Source organism: Pleurodeles waltl, chromosome 5, assembly GCF_031143425.1.
Source record: "Pleurodeles waltl isolate 20211129_DDA chromosome 5, aPleWal1.hap1.20221129, whole genome shotgun sequence".
Taxonomy (NCBI): domain Eukaryota; kingdom Metazoa; phylum Chordata; class Amphibia; order Caudata; family Salamandridae; genus Pleurodeles; species Pleurodeles waltl.
The window spans coordinates 301,479,974-301,501,893 of NC_090444.1; the positions used below are offsets into that span (position 1 = coordinate 301,479,974).

Sequence of the window (21,920 nt, forward strand, 5' to 3'; positions counted from 1 at the left end):
AATATGGAGAGGCCCCCACAGTCTTAAATTAGAAATGTGAACAAAAATAAACAATTAAAGATTATGAGAACAAGCAAAGATGCTTAAAGGAAATAGCAACTATGAGGTGCACAAGAGTTGAAGAGGTGAATTGTCCAGATATCATAAAAATAGAAATAGCTTAGGGAGATGGTGAAAATTAAAGGGAACAAGACTGAGGGCCTGATTGAGAACTAGGTGGGCGGTTTACTCCGTCACAACGATGACAGATATCCGGCCCACTGAAATCTAAATCCCATTATGTCCTATGAGATTTAGATTTCAGGGGACAGGATATCTGTCACCGTAGCAACAAAGTAACCCAGCCGCTGAGTTCTAAATCAGGCCCTAAATCTCAATTTAGTAAGGAATGGGATGAGAAGGGAAGAATCAAAGTAATTACTGGTAGGTAATCCATACATTCTACAAAAAAGATGAGCCTGAAATGGATTAATCATTTAACTCTCTATTGCATATTGTTTATTTAGAGCAGTACTTTGCTTCTAATGTTATTTTATGTGTATCTACTTGTATAGCAGATGTGTCTACGGTATTGTTGATTAACAAAGCAGAGCGTTTAAAGTATCCATGGATAAAGCAGAGATTTTAAAATGTCCATTGTTTTATAGAACACATCACAATATGAATTTATATTGGTGATGTATATTGCATTTGTGAATGGATGGTACATAGATACTAGGTTGTATGAGTCTGAGATATTGTTATAGGTGGAACAACTTTTTATAAATTGTGTAGTTCATACTTAAAAATATCATTCTTTTTAGTTTTCGCAGTATCTTCATGAAAATGCTTCTTATGTGCGGCCCCTGGAAGAAAGCATGCTTCATTTGTTTGAGAGTATTACAGAGGACACTGTGACTGTGCTGGTAATATCAACATGTATTCTTACTCATCTTTTTTCAAGAATGTTATATTGTTGTCGAATATTTAAATCTATCGTAACTCAGAAAGACTAATGTTCTGAAAATTCATTTTTGTGTGTTTATAACTAAATAAAACCTTTTTTTTTTTTTTTAAAGTGTTCTTCAGGGGTTGAATTTGAGACTGTGGATAGATTTTTGCCTTCATAAATGTTCTCATTGTAACCGCCTGGGATCTAGAGAGAGTTGACTAAAACCATCATTCCTTTAGAAGAATATTCACCCAAAAATGTACAATTTTTCCTTTTTTTTTCTAGGAGACCACTGCTAAATTAAAATCCTTTTCAGAATATTTAACATCTTATATGCACTTTCTGCAAAAGATTCTGCCATACCAGCTGAAAAGGTAAAATACCATATTAAAAGTTGTTTTGTAGCAGAAAATAGGGATTTAATTTGCTGAATATGCTTTAGATTAACATTTGTTCTGGCTTGTAAGCATTGTAGAATTATCTGCAGTATAGGAACTTTAATGCCTACCACTGGTTCACCACAAACTAGTGGACGTACAGAAAACTCTGCATTAGCACTAGTTAAATAAAAGATGCATGGTTGATCTTCACGTGCTTTCGCCATTCCTGACATCTCCATAGCATTCCCAAATCATGCAAAATTAAATTTATTCTAGCAATTAAGATACACTAAATTTGTTATTTGAGTGCCTTTTGTTAACTTTGTTTCTTCTAGTGTTTCTTACCTATATCCACGTCATTGTTAGTCTTAACTCTTCATCTGATGGATTTCAAGAATCTGTTCATGTGTGATGCTTCAATCATTCATGTCCTATTTTATTGTACACGTTACGCACAGATTGCCAACTAAATCATCATGAACAATTTTTCCATCTATCTTCGACAACTTTCTCTTTCTGATATCCAGAAATGTGGTGCCTCTTAAATGTTGGGTCTGCTACACACAGAGTGACGACTTTCACTCTGTCCGATATGATCAGATGATTTGTTTGCACCAGACATCATACTGACCTCACCAACCCTTAGTAGGATCTTCCTTGGCGCTGTGAAAAGACAATCGGTACCCAGGGTAAACTGTTTAGTCTGACTCGTAATCTGTGCCATGCAGTCCAATCCTCACATGAACTGTAGTTGCGAGAAAGGCACTGTCAAGAATAGCTTAACTTTGAGAATCCGCTGCTGCTTCATTACTTGCTCATTTTGCCCAGTATGTTCTGCCTGCAAGCAAAACTCTGATTCCATAACTTTAACAAGGGACATCTTTTTTTATTTTATCTAGAATCATATTGTTTATTTATTTTGTCTAGCACACTGATTTAGCCTAGGCCAGGCAAAATGCATCAGAGCATTATAGTGAGTAAGCAATAAAACCTTGAAAACAAATAAGAAACTGATGTGCAAAACAACCAAGAAGTAACAGGTCCTAATAAATAACCAAAAAAATTGTTAAAAAGAGAAGGATTTTGTGGAATTACTGGTGAGTGGTGTACACTGTTTCCACTAGGAGTTCCTAAACAATACTGCTGCCCCAGAGAAAGGCAACAGCACAGTTTACTGGAGCTAAACCTTCAGCTCCTCAAATGTAAGAATGGGTTGGATGTGAGAAAACTGAGACCCTACAAAACATTTAATTTGTTTCACAATTGTTTATTGAAGAAAATCTCAAATGACATAATACCACTGATGCCAATAGAATGACATTTGTTACAATGTTTGAAGGAACATCAACTATATTAAACATACATGGTTCTTTGGTGTACAAAAGAGCTCCCAACCCTGTGTGCACTAAAACAGCAGGCTATTCCTTCCTAGTGTGGAAACTTGGGGGAGTTGAGCTAGTGTGAGAAGGATCATACAGGAAGAAGGGAATAATGCAACTTCTAGAATAGGCAGGAGAGCCCAAGCGCTTAGAGGGTGCGTACCCTACCAGCTGAAAGCAGTTCAGGTGGTATGTAGGTCAAAGGACGCCGATTCCCAGCAGTGAACCAGATTAGACATCAAGACTGTGGTACCGGGAAAAGGGCATGCGTAGTGGAAAAAGGAGCGGGTGGTAGGTCATGTTATCACAGGAAGGCACCAGGGGAAAGTAACTATGTGGTGTCTCTGCTTGAGGGTGTGCTGGTGTGGTTTAAATCTATTGTATGTAATTTATTGAGTTTGTCAACATCCCTATGGTTACCCAAGGTTAGTAATTGTAGAGGAGATAGGAGGATAGTATGGAATGCTGCAGATAACATGATCCTGCTGTAAAGAATACAGAGCCATGGCATTATAAATATATCAAGATTGGGACTGGGGAAAGAACATAGTGTCTTGGTGACAAATAAGGGCAGGAAAAGCATTAAAGGGGATGGCGATGCCCAATGAGTGAAGGGTAGCTGGGAAAACCCAGAGGGGGGGAGGGTCTGTAGAGAACTCAGGTGGGTAGGGTTGGAGAGTAACGGGGGGCATGTAGGACCAGGAGGAGGTAACAGGATGGGGTGGGGAGGCCCACAGGTGAGGACAAGGAAGAAGCAGCTATTAATGCAAGAACTAGTGTTTCACTGGGTGTCCACCTCAGCCTGGAGAAAAGGGGCCCAAGCGTGGGAGAATAGGTTCGCCTAATCCTGCAGATTGTAAATAACACGCTCATATGACACTGTTTGATACATTGCCAACCGCCATTCTCCATGCGTGGGGACTGTCGTAGATCTCCAATGTCGGAGGATGCAGAGTTTGGCTGTGCAAGTGCAGTGTGAAGGAGACACGTTTGGGGCACCTCAGATCCTGAGAACCTGTAAAGTCGTGGAGAAGTAATAGTGAACGTGGTAGCAGGTTTGGCAGTGGCAGTGTTTCTCTCAGTGTGTGTGTGTCCTACCGCATCCCAGTAGGTTGTAATCGATGGGCAATCACAAGGCAGTCATCGTTGCTTCCCTTGCTTCTCGGTCAGGGGCTTTGTCATATCTGCCCAATCTTCCTGGTCAAATTCCATTTGGAGCTTCGACTGCCAAGAAGTGCAGAGGTTGTAGAGAAGGGGTATGGAGTAAAGATGCCGGATCAAGAGAACATGTATGCTGGACATCACACCATGGTAGTGTCCCCATGTGCAAAGATAAGAAGCCGGTGGTGAGGATGGCAAGGACCAGGGGCGCTGACCCAGGCTACCTGCGAGGCAGTGTCGGAGTTGTGCATATTGCTAAGCTTGCTGGGTAGGAAGGTTGAATTCTTCTCGCAGCATAGTAAAGGACTGCAAGCCTCCATCTGTCAAGACCTGTCCTACGTGTGTAATGCCAGGAGTCTGCCATACACTCCAATCCAGCATCTTCCCTCCAATTCTCAACTCCGTGTAACCCCATAATGGGGCATGTTCATGGAGATAAGCATCAACCCCAAATAATTTGTGGGCGTGTTTCCAAGAATATATCATGGCTTGCACCATGGGGTTGCAGGAACAAATGCATTCCAGCTTTCCCATCCCCATAGAGGGGGCTCATTCCCCTCGGTGTAGTGTTCAGTTTGCACCCATTGTGGTGGGTCTTCTATCCGGGGAAGCATATACGCCAGTTGGGAAGGGTGCAGCAAAAGTACGTACATCTCTGCTGATGGTAAGCCTAATCCACCAAAAAAGCGGTGAGCCAGTAATTTGGCATTGGTTAGATGGGAACGGGCAGTTCCCAAGACGAAAGAGCGTATGATTTTGTCTATTGAGCGCAATAGAGGTAATGGTGTCATCAGGGGCAGCATACCCATGACATAGGTAAAGTGGGGTAGTGTTACCATACGTACCGCCTGAACCCTCCCTCACAGGGAGAGACCGAGATTGGACCACTTGGCAAAATCGAATCGCGTTTGTGCTAGCAGTGGTTCAAGATTATTCTACGCTATATCTATATGTCATCCACATATAGATACAGCGTAGAAGTACTGCCTGAGATCGGGATTCCCAATATTTCCAGATTTTGACGTATCGTGGCAGCTAAGGGTTCCGTGGCCAGGAGGAACAGTAACGGCAACAGTAGGCACCCCTGACAAGTCCCACGGTTGATGGGAAATGGCTCCGATAGGAAGCCCCCGCAGTTCACCTGTGCAGTGAGTGAGTTGTGGAGCCATCGGACCTTAGCAATAAAATCATCTCCCAAACCAAAGTGTTTAAGGACTTCAAACAGATACCACCATTCGATCCTATTGAATGTTTTTTCTGCGTTTAAGGATAGGGTGAGGGCCTCTTCCTGAAGCTCCCTGGCTGACCATAAGGTGTGTGCCAAAGTGCGGAGGTGGTTACTGGATGAACGTCCGGGTACGAATCCCACTTGAGTGTGATGGATAAGAGAGGGGATGACTTTGCGTAATCGAGCCTCCAATACCTCTTGCCAGGATTTTGATGTCCCCATTCAAGAGGGAAATGGGCCTATAGCTTCTGCAAAGCAGGGGATCTTTCCCTTGTTTCGGAAGGACGGTTATGAAGGCCTTGTTGGAAATGGGACCCAAGGTCCTACGTGTGTAATGCCAGGAGTCCGCCATACACTCCAATCCAGCATCTTCCCTCCAATTCTCAACTCTGTGTTACCCCATAATGGGGCATGTTCATGGAGATAAGCATCAACCCCAAATAATTTCTGGGCGTGTTTCCAAGAATATATCATGGCTTGCACCATGGAGTTGCAGGAACAAATGCATTCCAGCTTTCCCATCCCCATAGAGGGGGCTCATTCCCCTCGGTGTAGTGTTCAGTTTGCACCCATTGTGGTGGGTCTTCTATCCGGGAAAGCATATACGCCAGTTGGGAAGGGTGCAGCAAAAGCACGTACATCTCTGCTGATGGTAAGCCTAATCCACCAAAAAAGCGGTGAGCCAGTAATTTGGCATTGGTTGTATCCTTGAAGGCTTCATACAAGGATGTGACTACATCCTCTCTCGTCTACTTATAAAATTCTGCAGGGAATCCATCTTCACCCGGGTCTTTGTGGTAAGATAGTATAGAGATCGCCTGGGCAATCTCATCCTTGCTTATTTGATCCTCCAGTGGGCTCCTGCCTTCGATGTAAAAACTGGGTCGGAGGTCAGCCATTAAAAAGGTGGATAGGCGTGCGGGTTCTACTGTGGTTTCTGGCATATATAGAGAGCGGTAGAAGGCTGTAAATTAGTTAACAATTTCCCTGGGGGTGCGTGAGGGTATTGCCAGCCGCAGAGCATATGGCCGGTATGGCAAGAGCAGCCTCCTCCTGGCCCAGCTGAGCCACCAAAGGATGGCCTTCCTTCTCCCCTTGCTTGTAGTGCTGGCGCTTCATTCTGCTGAGAGCATACTCCACCTTGGAGGAAAAGAGAGCGTTAAGTTACATTTTGGCCTTTTCGAGTCGACAGCGTAGAGTGGGGGGTCACAGCATATTGTCACATGAGGGTCAATATCACCTTCTCCAACTCTGTTGACCCTGGATAGTCGCCTTGGCTGCAGCCTACAGGACCCTTCCTGAGGTAACTGAGCCCCTATTGTGTTCCATATAGGGGGCAACATGGGTTCTCAATTGTTCTTTGGCCTGAGGTGTGCGGTAGTACCAGATATTAAGACGTCACCGCTTGTGCCCCAAGTTGGCTAGCCCCAGGTTACAGGTGAGGAGGATGGGCGAGTGGTCATATAGTGCAGCTGCCAAGATACGGGAGTCCGCAACGCGGACCACCGTCCCGTGGGTGATCGGGAAGTAGTTGAGTAGGGAATGTGTGTCATGTACTGGAGACAGAAAGGTATATTCCCGCTCCGCCGGATGCGCAAGGTGCCAGTGATCTGCCAGGCCATGATCCATGATATCATTCCTTAGGGCCCTGTCAGATGCATTACAAAGGTCTAAGGGATGCGTTCGATCTAAGATTGGGTCACGCTCCATATTCTATTCGCCTCCTAGCAGGAGATGCACAGCCCCAATTTCTGTAAGGAGACGATTGAACTGCCCCTACTGGGGTTCAAACAGACCTGACACATAGCACATGATAACCGATCTTTAGTTCAGCTAGCGCACAAAGACCATTCGGATCCATCCAAGTTTTAAGGATGGTAAGGGGTAGGGATCTGCATATGAGGATCACTACTCCTCATTTCCGTGACATGCCTGAGTTTGGTGTCAGAGTTGTGGGGTGGCTCCTATGTTCTACTCCGTCTACCCAGTCACGTCTCAACTTTTCTGATTCGGGAGAGGAAAGGTGGGTTTCCTACAGGAGAGCTATGTCCACCTTCTGGGATTGCAAATAGTTAAATGCCTTTTTCCTTTTAATGTAGAGGGTAAGGCCATTAACATTCCAAGATATCAGAGATAGCGCGTACATGGTTGAAAGCCCTTGGGTGTATGCCCCTAGTGGTAGGTGTGCGCGAACCGACAACGACAGTGAGAGACGCCCAAGCAAGAAGGTTATGGGAGAGGGGGAGGGAAGGAGGGGAGTGATGGCCTAGTGGGAAAGCCCTCCGTCACAGGGAATGGGAGGGTACCGATGTCTACTGAGGTTAAGTGTGGAAAGGGGGAGATGATGCGGCAAGAAGCCAAGGGGAGAAGACAGGGGAGATAAAAAGGAAAGGAAATGGGGGAGAAGGGGAAGTGGAAGGGAGGGGAATAAAGGACAAAAGGAACAAGAAACAACTCTGAGGTAGGAAGGGGATGCCCTGACATGAGTCCAGGAACTTCTGACTGCGGGTCTAGACTCGCTCTTCTCACGCGCCAGAGGTCCCCACCCATGATATGGGAGGGTGAAGGAGGTGACAGGTGACTTTAATGATAAAAATCTGTTATGGTGGGATCAGAGCAAGGAAGGGGTGGTGTACACGCGCAACCTTCATGTGAAGAGTGTTGTGTATCGTATAACAGTGGGTGGGGCAAATGGGAAACTAATGGTCAGATGGGCATACCCATCTACATATACAAGTAAAAAGCCTGGTGGATGTGTGCGGGATGTAAGGTCCCATTCATAACTTCTGAACATGAGAGAGGATGGACTATCCATAGGTAGAGCTCCAATTAAGGGCAGAAAGAATTATGCCTAGGATTGTGGATGCTACATGGCAAATATGAAATGTGAGGGGAGAGATAATGAAGTCCATTAGGAATTGCAATTCACAACCCAAGCCTGCACATACTAATCATACACTCATATGGGCGGGCAGTAATAAGGGAGCTCCCTTCAAGAAACAGCCTATTCTCTAGAATAAGCAGAAAGAATCTCATGTGGCCGACAACAGACCGTTACAGGAGTTGGCATGATATAAGTGTAGAGTCATCTATTGTACAGAATGGGGGAGGAAAGATCGCCAGGCAACTAATCCAGAGAGGAGTTGATCGAGGACCTCCCTGCCCCTAGAATGTGAAAAAGCACGTCAGGATGTCACAATCAAGGGAGGAATAGCCTCTGTGACATCCCTGGCTTGTCCCTGGGAATGCATGTGCTAAGCTCAAGTATTCAGTGGGAGTAAAGAGTAAAGGCAGTAAGGCCTGGCCAACCCTGGTGGCCATATACACCAATGCATGAAAAGATAACACCAAGGTTCGGGAGGAAATAATGAAATAGGGAGGGAAGGCGAAAGTATTCAGTCCCCGCAAGGACGGGAGCCACGCAAGGAAGATAGTCCCGGACTCCAGTTTTAGGAAATGGCCCCACTGTTAAGGACAACTCAGGAGGGTGAGTCCCAATGTGGTCCAACTGGGAGCCACGCAGAGTGGCATTGGATGCCGTCGGAGAGGTGTAGGATAAAGAAGTAATTTTTGACCTGTAAAGGTGGGGCAAATTGGGGTCGATGCGGAGGGATGGATACAAGAAGCAGCCTGAGGCCCATGCAGAGGACCATCTATTTAACCCAAAAGGGAAAAAAGCAAAGTAACAGGGAGAACCACATCATACAAAATAAGTAAACCCCCCCAGCATTGATATGCCCCAACAATGGGTCATGCCTCTATAGGCAGGGCATCCATGATTCGTAGTGGAGCGTAGGGCCAGAAAGGTTGTCTCGGTCCCGGCCATCAGTGTTATGCGGGGTCCCTAAGGACATACCAAAAAAGGAGGTCCGTTCGTGTCTCCCTAGCCTCCCGAAAATTATATAGTAGTCAGAACAGGTCTGCACAAAGTAAGCAAACATGCAGTAACATTAAACATTAAGTAATGGAGTACTCAACCGTTTGACGGACAGCAGCCGCTGGATGACCCGTTGCCAATGGACCCAGCGGGGCAAACGTGCAGGCTGAGAAAAAGGGGGGGGTAAAGTCAGGTTTACATAGCTAAGGGTTTCAGTGGTGATCTGGATTTGCTCCTGCTCGGGTCTTTGGTAAGAGTCGTTACCACCTATATAGCAGTCACTCTGTCCTCCTGCGATCTATGCTGTCTGTCCATCTGTCTGCCCAGTTTCTAATCCCCACCGGTGATCCATTTGTCTACAGAGGTAGATTTGGAGCGAGCGATCTCCAACGGGTGCGGGTCACCCTAGGACCCTGGTGTGGAATGGCCCATTGGTTGCAATCATCCAGGAAACTATGCAGCACAGAAGGATCAAAAAAGTCTCTGAAGCGGCCTCCCTTGGTGATCCACATGCAGGCAGGTTCGAAGAGGTCAAATTTTATGTCAAGTTGTTGAAGCTGTGGCCGCAGGGCTAGAAAGGCTTTTAGTTTCTCGTTCCCGTCACCAGAGAAATCAGGGGCGAGATGAAGCTTGTGACCTTCGTAGTCAATAGGGCCGTGGCTGCTTTGAGGAGCTGTTGCGCCTGTTCATGTCAGAAACAGGCTATTATCGGATGAGGCTTCCCATGAGGATCCTTGCGTGGAGGGCCTGTCCTGTGTGCCCTTTGGAGTTCCAGTGGAGGTGAAACTGAAAGGCCAGTAATGGTGTGAATAATATCCTTAAGGAAAATTCTGACATCTGTGCCTTCCACTCGTTCTAGGATCCCAAAGAAGCGGACATTATCCCTATGACTTCTGTCTTCAAGGTCCGTGAGTTTGTCTCTTAGGTATTGCAGGTCCTGGTCTTTAGCCGTTGGTTGGTTAACTTTGTCCTCCACTAGGGTGAAGTGTTGGTCGAGCCCCATCACTCTGTTCTGGAATCCAGCTACATCTGTGCGGAGGGAACAGGATTCCGAGGTGAACTCCGATATCCTGGTGTCCTACCTTCTAGGCGGTTACCCACCGCTGCAATTTCCTGCAAGATATGTTCCATCGTGGAGTCTGGATGCACGCCTAGATGGGTGTCTGGCGCCACGGTGACAGACAGCAGCTGCTGACGGCGTCCCAGACATTGGTGAGCAAGGGCTTCTGAGAAAAGCAGCTGGCTGGCAGGTTTACCGGTGGATTTGACCAAGGGCATGACAGCTCCGAATCCCACCCCCAACCAAGGAGAGTCAGTTCTGGTCGGGGGCCTTGCTGCTCGTGGTCTGTGGTCTAACTGGCTTTAGCTGTTGGCAGACTGCTGCCCAATGTTCTTGTAGCACCATTGATGCCGGTGTGGGAAAGAGTTCTGTTAGAGACCACTGTGGCAATTAAATGGCACACAAACCGCTGTTTCCTTGGTGGTAGGACCGCGCATAGCAACAGTTTTTCCCTTCAGACCAATCTGCCATGCTACACTACCTCCCCACAGATATGCCTGTCTGTGACCCTAAGTCACTGCTGGCACTTAGGGTTCCAACTCTGTCTTTCCAGCCATAGGATATAGGTGGTCATCATGACTTTGGTGGTCTTCTTTGAAGACCACCGAAGCCGTGGACGCCAGAAGACCGCCATTGCTGGCAGGCTTCTGCCCACCATACTACGGTACTGCTGGATCTCTGCCACATTTTGGGCAATAATATGGCGTGGCGGTGTCCTGATGGCATGGTGCTCCCGGAGGTGAAAGTTCCCGTTACTTGCTGGAGGACCTTCTCCCGGACCAGGTAAGTTGATTGTCCGACAGGGGAGTGGTGTGGGATGGTGGGGGGTGTTGTGTGTGAGTGTGTGTGGCTGCTTGTGTGCATGAATGTGCGGTTTTATGCGTGTCTGAATGTAGAAGTGAATGCGTGTATGTTTGCAAGAATGAGTGTTGTGGTGAATGTGTGTTTGTCAGCGTGTGAGTATGCATGTTTGGATCAGTGTCAGTATGCATGTTTGGATCAGTGTGAGTATGTGTTTTTGTCGGAGTGTGTGTATGCTTGTTTAGATGGGTGTGTGCATGCGTGGTTGAATGCATGTTTGAGTGAAGAGGTGATTGCGAGTATGGATGTGTGTGAATTAATTCATGTATGTAAGTGTAGGTGAATGAGTGTATGCGTGGTGCTTGTCTGTGCGTGTATGCGTGGGAGTGGGGTGCTGTGCCTGGAGCGGGGATTTAGTGCTCACTGGGGGGGATGGGTGGGGGAGTCATCTACCAATGGCAGGGAAGAAATTCCCTGTCACCAGTAGCCTTTCCGCCATGGCGGTGCTGCTGCCACCGAAACCCTGGTGGAAAGGTGGCTCCTAATACCACCTGCAGTCTTCTGTGGACCGCCGAGTTGGAGATGCTCATCTCTGACCTAGTGGCTCTGACCGCCCTGGCGGTATGAGTGGAGATGTGGCGGGTTGGCAGAGGCCAACCCTCCACACTCATAATGTGGCGGTCTTCACCGCCAGCGCGTTGGCAGTGAAACCGTCACCTTTGCCCTGGTGGTCAGGAGACTGCCAGCGTCATAATGACCACCATAGTGTCTCTGTGCCGTACTTATCTTCGTGCCCACTCTAATGGTCGATACTGGCAGGGGCACCCAGAGGTCCTCACTCGTCCAGCCTTCCGGTCAGGCCAGCGATATCTTCTGCAGGTAGTGCACAGGGTCAAGTCTTGCAAGACTGGCCTTCAGGTTGATGAATATCTCGGGACACAATGCGCTGGGGTTAAGAACGGGGATCCTGCATAAAGGATACAGGCAACTCCCCCAATACGTCTTGTAAAATGTCCTCAGCATTGACACTTAAGTTACACTTAGTAGGGAGAAACCAGGGCAATATTTTGGGTTCACATTGACTTTACTTCAGTCTCTCCTGTATGTGTTTAGATATAGTACTAGGAAGTAGCAATCGTGCGGCTAGATAAGATCCCAGAGTTTACATTTATCTTGTCTTACTGTCCTGGTCCTCCTTGAAATATCGGTGCCAAGCAGTGCCCTCCAAGTTCTTCCCCTGCTGCCCCCGGCCTCCAGCAGACCTTCGCCCTTAGAGGAGCATGTAGTATCCTTGTGCCGGCCCGGTTATGCGGGCCCCTGGTTCCCCACTCACCGTCTGGGGACCATGCGACATGGGGCTGACAGCAGTCTCGTAGCTAGCACTGCTCTGACTTCTGGGGCTGGTCCTGTTCCGCAGGTCCTGTGAACCTTATTTTTTGTGAGGAGGTGGGGGGTGCAATATTGCGTTCCGTTATTCCCCGAGTCCACCATAATATATGCATGTGGAGGGGGAGGGGGAGTCGATGTCCAATGAGCCTTGCGCCCCACCTGTGACTGCCATTAGACACTCCTGCCGTCACAGGTCGGCCACAGCGGCTCAAAAATCTAGCCCTGGGCTTCATTAGACCTTAAGGGTTGTGCTCCGGGGCCTCCGGTGCCCAGACTGCAGCTCCTCTCCCCCTCACTTGCAGGTGCCTGGAGCACTTCTGCTGCCATGGGGTCGCAGCGGGAAGAGGTTATAATGCCTTCCCTGCTCCTCTAGCTCCGCTGCTGTCCTTTCTTTTTCCTCTGGCTCTCAGAGTCTCTTCAGCAAGTTGCCATCCTGCTTGTGGCCAGACGACACCGTCCAAGACCTTTAATTTGGCTACTGAATAACCTCCCTCACCCTTATGCAAAGCTTCATCCTTGAGCAAGGCCTCAGAGGTCTGTGATACACACCACTCTAATTCATTTTGAGAAGGTGGATCAGGGTGATAAAATATCATCAAACTCATGTGCAAAGGGCCCCATGAAATCTGGCAGCATTCACCTGACCAGATTGCTGTTGCAACCAAATGTACAATTAAATTCACTGAAAAACCTTAGTGTAAGGGGAGTTTAAGGTTGAGGAAGTAGCTACAACACAAAAAATAGAAAGAAATGTAATTGGAATTTGAGGTGCTATATGTTCCCAGCTCCTCTACCACCCAAACCAATGTGTGTGCTTAAGCTCTAGGCACAGGACCAGGCACTGCACCCAGTTCTATGTAAAACCACTGAACACCATCATGTGCAAGTTTTAAAAAAAAATATATATGTATGTTTTCAAAATTGTGATTTCAAGTCAAATCATGGTTTGAAATTTGAATTTTTCTTGCATCCATATTGTGACTCACCTCACTATCTACATCCATATATAATTTTCCTTGCTCTTCCCCATTTTTCCTTGGCTTGACTTATTTGTTTTTCTTGGCAAGGCAAAATTTCAATTTTGAATTGGTAAGCAAGTCTTTTTCTACTAAAAAAAACATTTTCACACATGTAGGCCTTCCTTTCTCTCCCTTGCCATTCCCTTAAAGCTCATCATTCTTATAGAAAATAAAATGTTATTTCACAAAAGCATTTACAAATTCAGGATATATCCATTTACTTTTAAACTTGTTAACTCCCTTCTCTTTGTGGATTTTTACTAAACTCTCGAAGGATCATAATTTGGACCAGACCTCATCCACATTGGGTAAAAACCTTTCCAATAGTTTCTGCTGTAGGAGAGACAGTTTTTTGCCTTTGGTAATTAACTTAGTGTTGTGTATATTCTCATTATGCTAATGAGGCTACTGGATTTGGGCAGCAGAATCTCATGGATTGGGGGTACTGAGCACGATTCCACGCCATATGACATCTGTCGGCCTAATTCAGGTTCTCCGGCTAACTAGCAACTCCTCATCTCTGGCCGAGATGATTGTGGCAACCTGGCGCATGAGAAGAAAGACTCCTCAGGGGAATCGTGGTCAATCAGATCTCATCTCTTTCTCTGTTACCAAAGTCTCACATAGGCAAAGACAGCAGAGGCAGAATACAATTCAACAATAATTTATTGAAGTAACTGCATCCTAGATAAAATAGCATGTATTGCAATAACTAGGATGATAAAACACAATGAAAGCAAGCATGTGACTAAAAGAGTGAAACACAAAAACAGTCCTACAATACTGTCACTAGGAGTGATCTATAGTTCTCCTGCCTTCTGCTGTTTGAGCACAGCATAGTAAGCCTAATCCACCCTTCAGGTTTCCCCGTGGGAGAACATTACCCCTCATACCTGGATAAAGAAACCTGTAGTCTAGAGAGACACTGTCCTCATGTGGATCAGGTGTTCGGCTGTCTAAGCAAGTAGGTTTAGCAAAGCAATCAGCATACAGTCGTGGTCATCTGGCTGGAATCTTCCTCTAACGTGTTTGGGACAAAGGTGTGTTTTTTATAATATAACAGCTGACATTCTAAGAAACGGTCCCCACGTAGGAGTGTGTGTTTTCTGCAAAGGTTGGAGACAAAGCATACCACGTTTGTCAGGAACCCTATCTGGTTTTAGCCTTGAAGAAAGCACAGAGTAAAATAAGTGTCCTTCTAAGAACGTAAGGACAATAAGATAGCGAAAATAAAACAGCACTGCAAATGTGGCTATTGCTTGAAAAATAAAGCAATGCTGAATAAAATGTAACTGGTTTAAAGTGCACAGCGGCAGGCCTAGTTAGCTAAAATAACGTGTCTAAAATATGACTAAAATAGCCTTACAAACGTAGGGTTTACTACTTTTTCCTCCACACCCCACTTAAACCTTTTTCTCCCCTTGACAGGTCACCAATAAACACTCCAGGATTGAATCATTGTGACTGAATCAAACTTTATGGACGTTTTATGCAGTTTTGTCAACCTGCACTTAGGTTATTAAAGATTAATAAATGTGTGGGTTGCAATGTAACCATAATTGCAGGTTCATAACTGCATTAGTAAATGTCACCTGAATGTCTAGGAAGGTATACAGGAACATAGTAGACATGTTACCTGTTACGCATTTGTATTCTAGATATTTCTTTGGTGCAGTTACCATAAAAACAGTGTTGTTGTTTTTTTTTTTAAAGCCAAAAGATTTTATTGAAAACAGTAACGTGAAATACAAGACTGTACAGTTTGGTTGTCTGCAGTTACATTTTTTTTTATTCTGTAGTTAAGGATACAGAGTTTCAGATAAATGGGCTTTGTTTTCTTAAAAATCTTGTTCTTTATATAGAAATCCTGGATTATTGAAGATACTGCCAGAAAGGCTGAACTACCTTGGTGCCCTGATTGCAGTTAGAATGTTCTGCTTTCATGAATTGACTGTTGATTAAACAATATACAGTGGTTATTCTTAGAGATATTTAAGCTACTCATGCAATGTTCAGGTAACAATGGGGCCTGATTGCACTCTCAATGATCTGTTCAGCTTTATCTTTCGTGAAGAGTTTTCTGATTAACCGGCAAGGGTAAATCTCTGTAGAGTCTGTCTTAATTATATCATTTCAGTTTCATGTGTTCATGTGGAATTGAATTTCACAATATTTGATCCTCGCTTCACATTCTTACACAACACAGCTGTCGGCACTCAAAAGGGGGTTGCTTTGTGTGTTACTTTATTTTCCACACAGCTGAGGCTGACGTGTTTCAGCTACTATGTAGCCCGGCTCGCAAGAACGAGAACCAACTTGTATTGCCTTTGAATGCCCATTCTCCCACAGTGCATCATAATGAACATTAAAAAAACTGATTCGATTAGACATGCGATAATGGAGGAAACTTATCATACAATAAAAAATGTTTAAGAACATTGAAGTAATTATTTTTTTCTTCACACTAATGTTTTTCAAAATATATGTCTCTACGAGATATATTCTTATAAAGTGGGCGTTTTTTGCATTATAATTTAGGTATGTCCCCAATTCATAAATTATGTACCATGTTCATCAATCACCTCCTTGTTCCACCCATTGAGCTTAGCTTTTCAACGCCTTACGATCTATTGTTTCTAGAATTCCTCCATTCCTGATACTCATCATTGTAGAAAAATATGAAATGAAGGACAATTTTATTTGGTAAAATCTATTACCCGCGATTACTTTTGGAAGCAAGCATTTGTCGTCATTACATTTCTACATTTTTCGTGATTACGTTTTTGTAGATGTACATATAATTCTTCATGTAGATTTAAAACACATGGTTCTTTAGGGTCAAGCTCTTTGATGTACCAGGACTCAAGATGCCATAGGGCTGTTTTGTGGTCCTCTCCCATGACGTTACCTGGGATTGAATCAATAACACTGTACTTTAACATGTTTCTGCTTCCTATGTAGCTTTTTGGACATGGTAACAGTTATATTGCATGATCGCTTTTACAGTTGTAAGGTCCTTTTGTGGGTTTTGGTTTTCTCAGAAATGGTGTGCTTATTAAATATGTGTTTACACCCTGTTGGCATGCCTAACACTTATTGTACTTACTGAAATGGTGTCAGCAAGGTTCTAGAACTGGTTAGTTCACTGTTTATCAGATTAATTTTTGATTTCATTCTTTGTTTAAAAAAAATATGTTTTATTGTTTTCCAATACAGCATTCAGTGTAGTTTCAAGTGCAGTACACAGCGATTAACGATACAGGAAAATATATACATTAGTGCCCACAATGCAATCATCAGTCTTCTGCCAACCCATAGTATGACTGCCACTTGCCCCAAATCTTAGAGTGTTTCTAATGCATCCTCAAGCCTGGTAGATTTCTTTTTCCAGTTTTGCACACGAGTCCACCCCTGCCTGCCATACCGCGAAGATAAGGATGTATGGGGGATTTCCATTTACGGGCTGTATCTTGTTTGTCCACTGTTGTGGCCACTCCCACTATTAGTCTTTCACATCGGGGGGGCCCAAGGTCCTCCAGCAGACCAATTAATCCCACCCTCTGGGTTAAGTCAATCAGCCGTTCCAGGACTTGGGATAACATCTGGCCAATCCCTCCCCAGAAACCTCTTATCTGGGGGCATGACCAAACCATATGAAAAACATTTACATATTTGTGTGGGCATTTACAGCAATTGGACTGGTGGAACTTCCCAGCATGCTGCATGCTGGTAAATGATCTGCAAGTATCGGGGCTAGATCAGTTGAGATAGCAATTTCTCGTGGAGCCATCTCGACGTCGCCTCAGTCATGAGTGAGGGAACTCACCCATTCTTCCCATTGGGATGTATGAGGGAACAACACATGCACTTACAACGCATACCTTTACAACGCGGTAAGTATAATCCATGGTCATTACCACGCATGCACTTACCACAAAATGTTTTTACAATGCATATGCTTTTACCACAAATATCTTTACCACAAACATTTAGTAGTAACGGCATATGCATGGTAAAAACTAGAAGTAAGTATAACATACAGTTCGGTGGCATGTGTAGCTGCAGATACACATGCTGTGCATAGTCCACTGTCTGGTGTTGGGCTCGGAGTGTTACAAGTTGTTTTTCTTCGAAGAAGTCTTTTCGACTCACGAGATCGAGGGACTCCTCCCACTTCGGTTCCATTGCGCATGGGCGTCGACTCCATCTTAGATTGTTTTTTTTCCGCCATCGGGTTCGGACGTGTTCCTTTTCGCTCCGTGTTTCGGGTCGGAAAGTTAGTCAGAATCTCGGGAAAATTTGTCAGTATTGTTTCGTTCGGTACCGGGATAGTTAGGGCAAATCGACACCGAACCCTAAAGAGCTCCGGTAGCCCTTCGGGGTATTTTCGATCCCCCGTCGCGTGCAACATCGAGACTGATGGAACGGACCCCGTTCCGATTCTGTCCTAAATGCCACAGTAAATATCCTTATACAGACCAACATTTGGTCTGTAACTTGTGCCTGTCCCCCGAGCACAAGGAGGAGACGTGTGAGGCCTGTCGCGCGTTTCGGTCGAGAAAAACGCTCAGAGACCGAAGAGCCAGGAGGTTGCAGATGGCGTCCACGCCGACAGGACAACAAAGGTTCGAGGAGGAGGAAGAAGAAACATTCTCCATCCCCTATTCAGACTCCGAAGAGTTCGACGTCGAAGAGCAACCAACCGTGAGTAAGACGTCGAAACAAAGATCACACGAAAAAACAGAGAAAGCCCAGGGGACGCCACTGCCAACAGGCCATGGCTAAACAGATTTTTAAGGAGCCAGTTAAAAGCAGAGCAATAACTCCAGAAGAAAAAATACAAGGCACCGCCCACAGACCCTGCTTTTATTACATCACAACTGACACCAGATTCAGTAGTCGTAGGAGCAGCTCGTAAAAGAGCCAACTCGCATACATCAGGCGACGCACCACCTCCGGACAAGGAGAGCCGCAAGTTTGATGCAGCTGGGAAAAGGGTTGCAGCACAAGCTGCAAATCAGTGGCGCATCGCCAACTCGCAAGCACTCCTAGCGCGATACGACAGAGCCCATTGGGACGAGATGCAGCATCTCATCGAGCACCTCCCCAAAGAATTCCAGAAACGAGCACAACAAGTGGTTGAAGAGGGACAAAATATCTCCAACAACCAGATACGTTCTTCTATGGATGCAGCAGATACAGCTGCAAGAACAATAAATACTGCTGTGACGATAAGGAGGCACGCATGGCTGCGCACATCTGGCTTCAAACCTGAGATACAACAGGCAGTGCTCAATATGCCGTTTAATGAACAGCAATTGTTTGGGCCGGAAGTGGACACTGCAATTGAAAAATTAAAGAAGGACACCGACACAGCCAAAGCCATGGGCGCACTCTATACCCCGCAGGGCAGAGGCACATTTCGCACATTTCGCAAAACAACTTTCAGAGGAGGGTTTCGAGGTCAAGCCACAGAAACCAGCACCTCACAAACCAAACCACCTACCTACCAGGGACCATATCAAAGGGGAGGCTTTCGGGGCCAATACAGAGGGGGCCAATTCCCAAGAAACAGGGGAAAATTTCAAGGTCCCAAAACCCCTCAAAATAAACAGTGACTCAAAAGTCACACAACCCCTTCACACAACACCAGTGGGGGGAAGACTAAGCCAGTTCTACAAATCTTGGGAGGAAATAACAACAGACACTTGGGTCTTAGCAATTATCCAACATGGTTATTGCATAGAATTTCTCCAACTCCCTCCAAACGTCCCACCGAAAACACACAATATGTCAAAACAGCATATAGACCTTCTAGGACTAGAAGTTCAAGCATTACTGCAAAAAGACGCAATAGAATTAGTACCAAGTCCACAAAAGAACACAGGAGTTTACTCACTGTACTTTCTAATACCAAAAAAGGACAAAAGTCTGAGACCAATATTAGATCTCAGAACACTAAACACCTACATCAAATCAGACCACTTTCACATGTTCACGTTACAAGACGTAATACCACTGCTGAAACAGCAAGACTACATGACAACGTTAGATCTAAAAGACGCGTATTTCCATATACCGATACATCCCTCGCACAGGAAATACCTAAGGTTCGTATTCAAAGGAATACATTACCAATTCAAAGTGTTGCCATTCGGAATAACAACATCGCCAAGAGTCTTTACAAAATGTCTAGCAGTAGTAGCTGCACATATCAGGAGGCAGCAAAAACACGTGTTCCCGTATCTAGACGATTGGTTAATCAAGACCAACTCGCTAACAAAGTGTTCACACCACACAGATTATGTTATACAAACCCTTTACAAGCTGGGTTTCTCCATCAACTATGCAAAGTCACACCTTTTGCCGTGTCAAACACAGCAATACTTAGGAGCGACAATCAACACAACAGAAGGGATAGCCACTCCAAGTCCACAAAGGGTTCAAAATTTTCACAAGGTGATACAAGCCATGTATCCAACACAAAAGATACATGCAAAGATGGTATTAAAACTCCTAGGCATGATGTCCTCATGCATAGCCATTGTCCCAAACGCAAGATTGCACATGCGGCCCTTACAACAGTGCCTAGCATCACAATGGTCACATGCACAGGGTCAACTTCTAGATCTGGTGTTGATAGACCGCCAAACATACATCTCGCTTCTATGGTGGAACAGTACAAATTTAAACAAAGGGCGGCCTTTCCAAGACCCAGTGCCACAATACGTGATAACAACAGATGCTTCCATGACAGGCTGGGGAGCACACCTCAATCAACACAGCATCCAAGGACAATGGGACGTACATCAAAGAAAGTTTAATATAAATCACCTAGAACTGTTAGCAGTATTTCTAGCGTTAAAAGCATTCCAACCCATGATAACCCACAAATACATTCTTGTCAAGACAGACAACATGACGACAATGTATTATTTAAACAAACAGGGGGGGACACATTCGACACAGTTGTGTCTCCTAACACAAAAAATATGGCATTGGGCAATTCACAACCACATTCGCCTAATAGCACAGTTTATTCCAGGGATCCAGAACCAGCTAGCAGACAATCTCTCTCGGGATCACCAACAGGTCCACGAATGGGAAATTCACCCCCAAATCCTAAACACTTACTTCCAAATTTGGGGAACAACTCAAATAGATCTATTTGCAAGAAAAGAAAACGCAAAATGCCAAAACTTCGCATCCAGGTACCCACACCGGCAATCCCAAGGCAATGCTCTATGGATGAATTGGTCAGGGATATTTGCGTACGCTTTTCCCCCTCTCCCTCTCCTTCCATATCCAGTAAACAGATTGAGTCAAAACAAACTCAAACTCATACTAATAGCACCAACATGGGCAAGACAACCTTGGTATACGACACTACTAGACCTGTCAGTAGTACCTCATGTCAAACTACCCAACAGGCCAGATCTGTTAACACAACACAAACAACAGATCAGGCATCCAAACCCTGCATCGCTGAATCTAGCAATTTGGCTCCTGAAATCCTAGAATTTGGACACTTAGGCCTCACTCAAGAGTGTATGGAGGTCATAAAACAAGCTAGAAAACCTTCCACTAGACACTGCTATGCAAGTAAATGGAAAAGATGTGTTTGTTACTGTCATAATAATCAAATTCAACCATTGCATGCATCTCCGAAAGATGTAGTAGGATATTTACTACATTTACAAAAATCAAATCTAGCTTTCTCTTCCATAAAAATACATCTCGCAGCAATATCTGCTTACCTGCAGATTACTCATTCAACTTCCCTATTTAGAATACCTGTCATTAAAGCGTTTATGGAGGGCCTAAAGAGAATTATACCACCAAGGACACCACCTGTTCCTTCATGGAACCTCAACATTGTCTTAACAAGGCTCATGGGTCCACCTTTCGAACCCATGCATTCTTGTGAAATGCAATACTTAACGTGAAAAGTTGCATTTCTCATTGCCATTACATCTCTAAGAAGAGTAAGTGAAATACAGGAGTTTACCATACAAGAACCATTTATTCAAATACACAAAAATAAGGTCGTTCTAAGAACAAATCCAAAATTCTTACCAAAGGTTATCTCACCGTTCCACTTAAACCAAACAGTGGAATTACCAGTGTTCTTCCCACAGCCAGATTCAATAGCTGAAAGAGCACTACATACATTAGACATCAAGAGAGCGCTAATGTACTACATTGACAAGACAAAAGAAATTAGGAAGACAAAACAACTGTTTATTGCCTTCCAAAAACCTCATACAGGAAATCCAATTTCAAAACAAGCTATTGCCAGATGGATAGTAAGATGCATCCAAACCTGCTATCTTAAAGCAAAGAGAGAACTGCCTATTACACCAAAGGCACACTCAACCAGAAAGAAAGGTGCTACTATGGCCTTTCTAGGAAATATTCCAATGAACGAAATATGTAAGGCAGCAACATGGTCTACGCCTCATACATTTACTAAACACTACTGTGTAGATGTGTTATCTGCACAACAGGCCACAGTAGGTCAAGCCGTACTAAGAACTTTATTTCAAACTACTTCCACTCCTACAGGCTGAACCACCGCTTTTGGGGAGATAACTGCTTACTAGTCTATGCACAGCATGTGTATCTGCAGCTACACATGCCACCGAACGGAAAATGTCACTTACCCAGTGTACATCTGTTCGTGGCATTAGTCGCT

General features: G+C 44.9%; 1 protein-coding gene across 1 annotated transcript in view; it reads left to right on the forward strand.

Moving 5' to 3' along the window:
* PPP1R21 (protein phosphatase 1 regulatory subunit 21) overlaps positions 1-21,920 on the forward strand; it is a 448,835-nt gene that overhangs the window by 201,756 nt on the left and 225,159 nt on the right. Inside the window, exons 10-11 of the mRNA XM_069234042.1 lie at positions 804-905; positions 1,217-1,305. Of these exons, the coding sequence (XP_069090143.1) occupies positions 804-905; positions 1,217-1,305 (191 nt within the window). The remainder of the gene's footprint in view (positions 1-803; positions 906-1,216; positions 1,306-21,920) is intronic.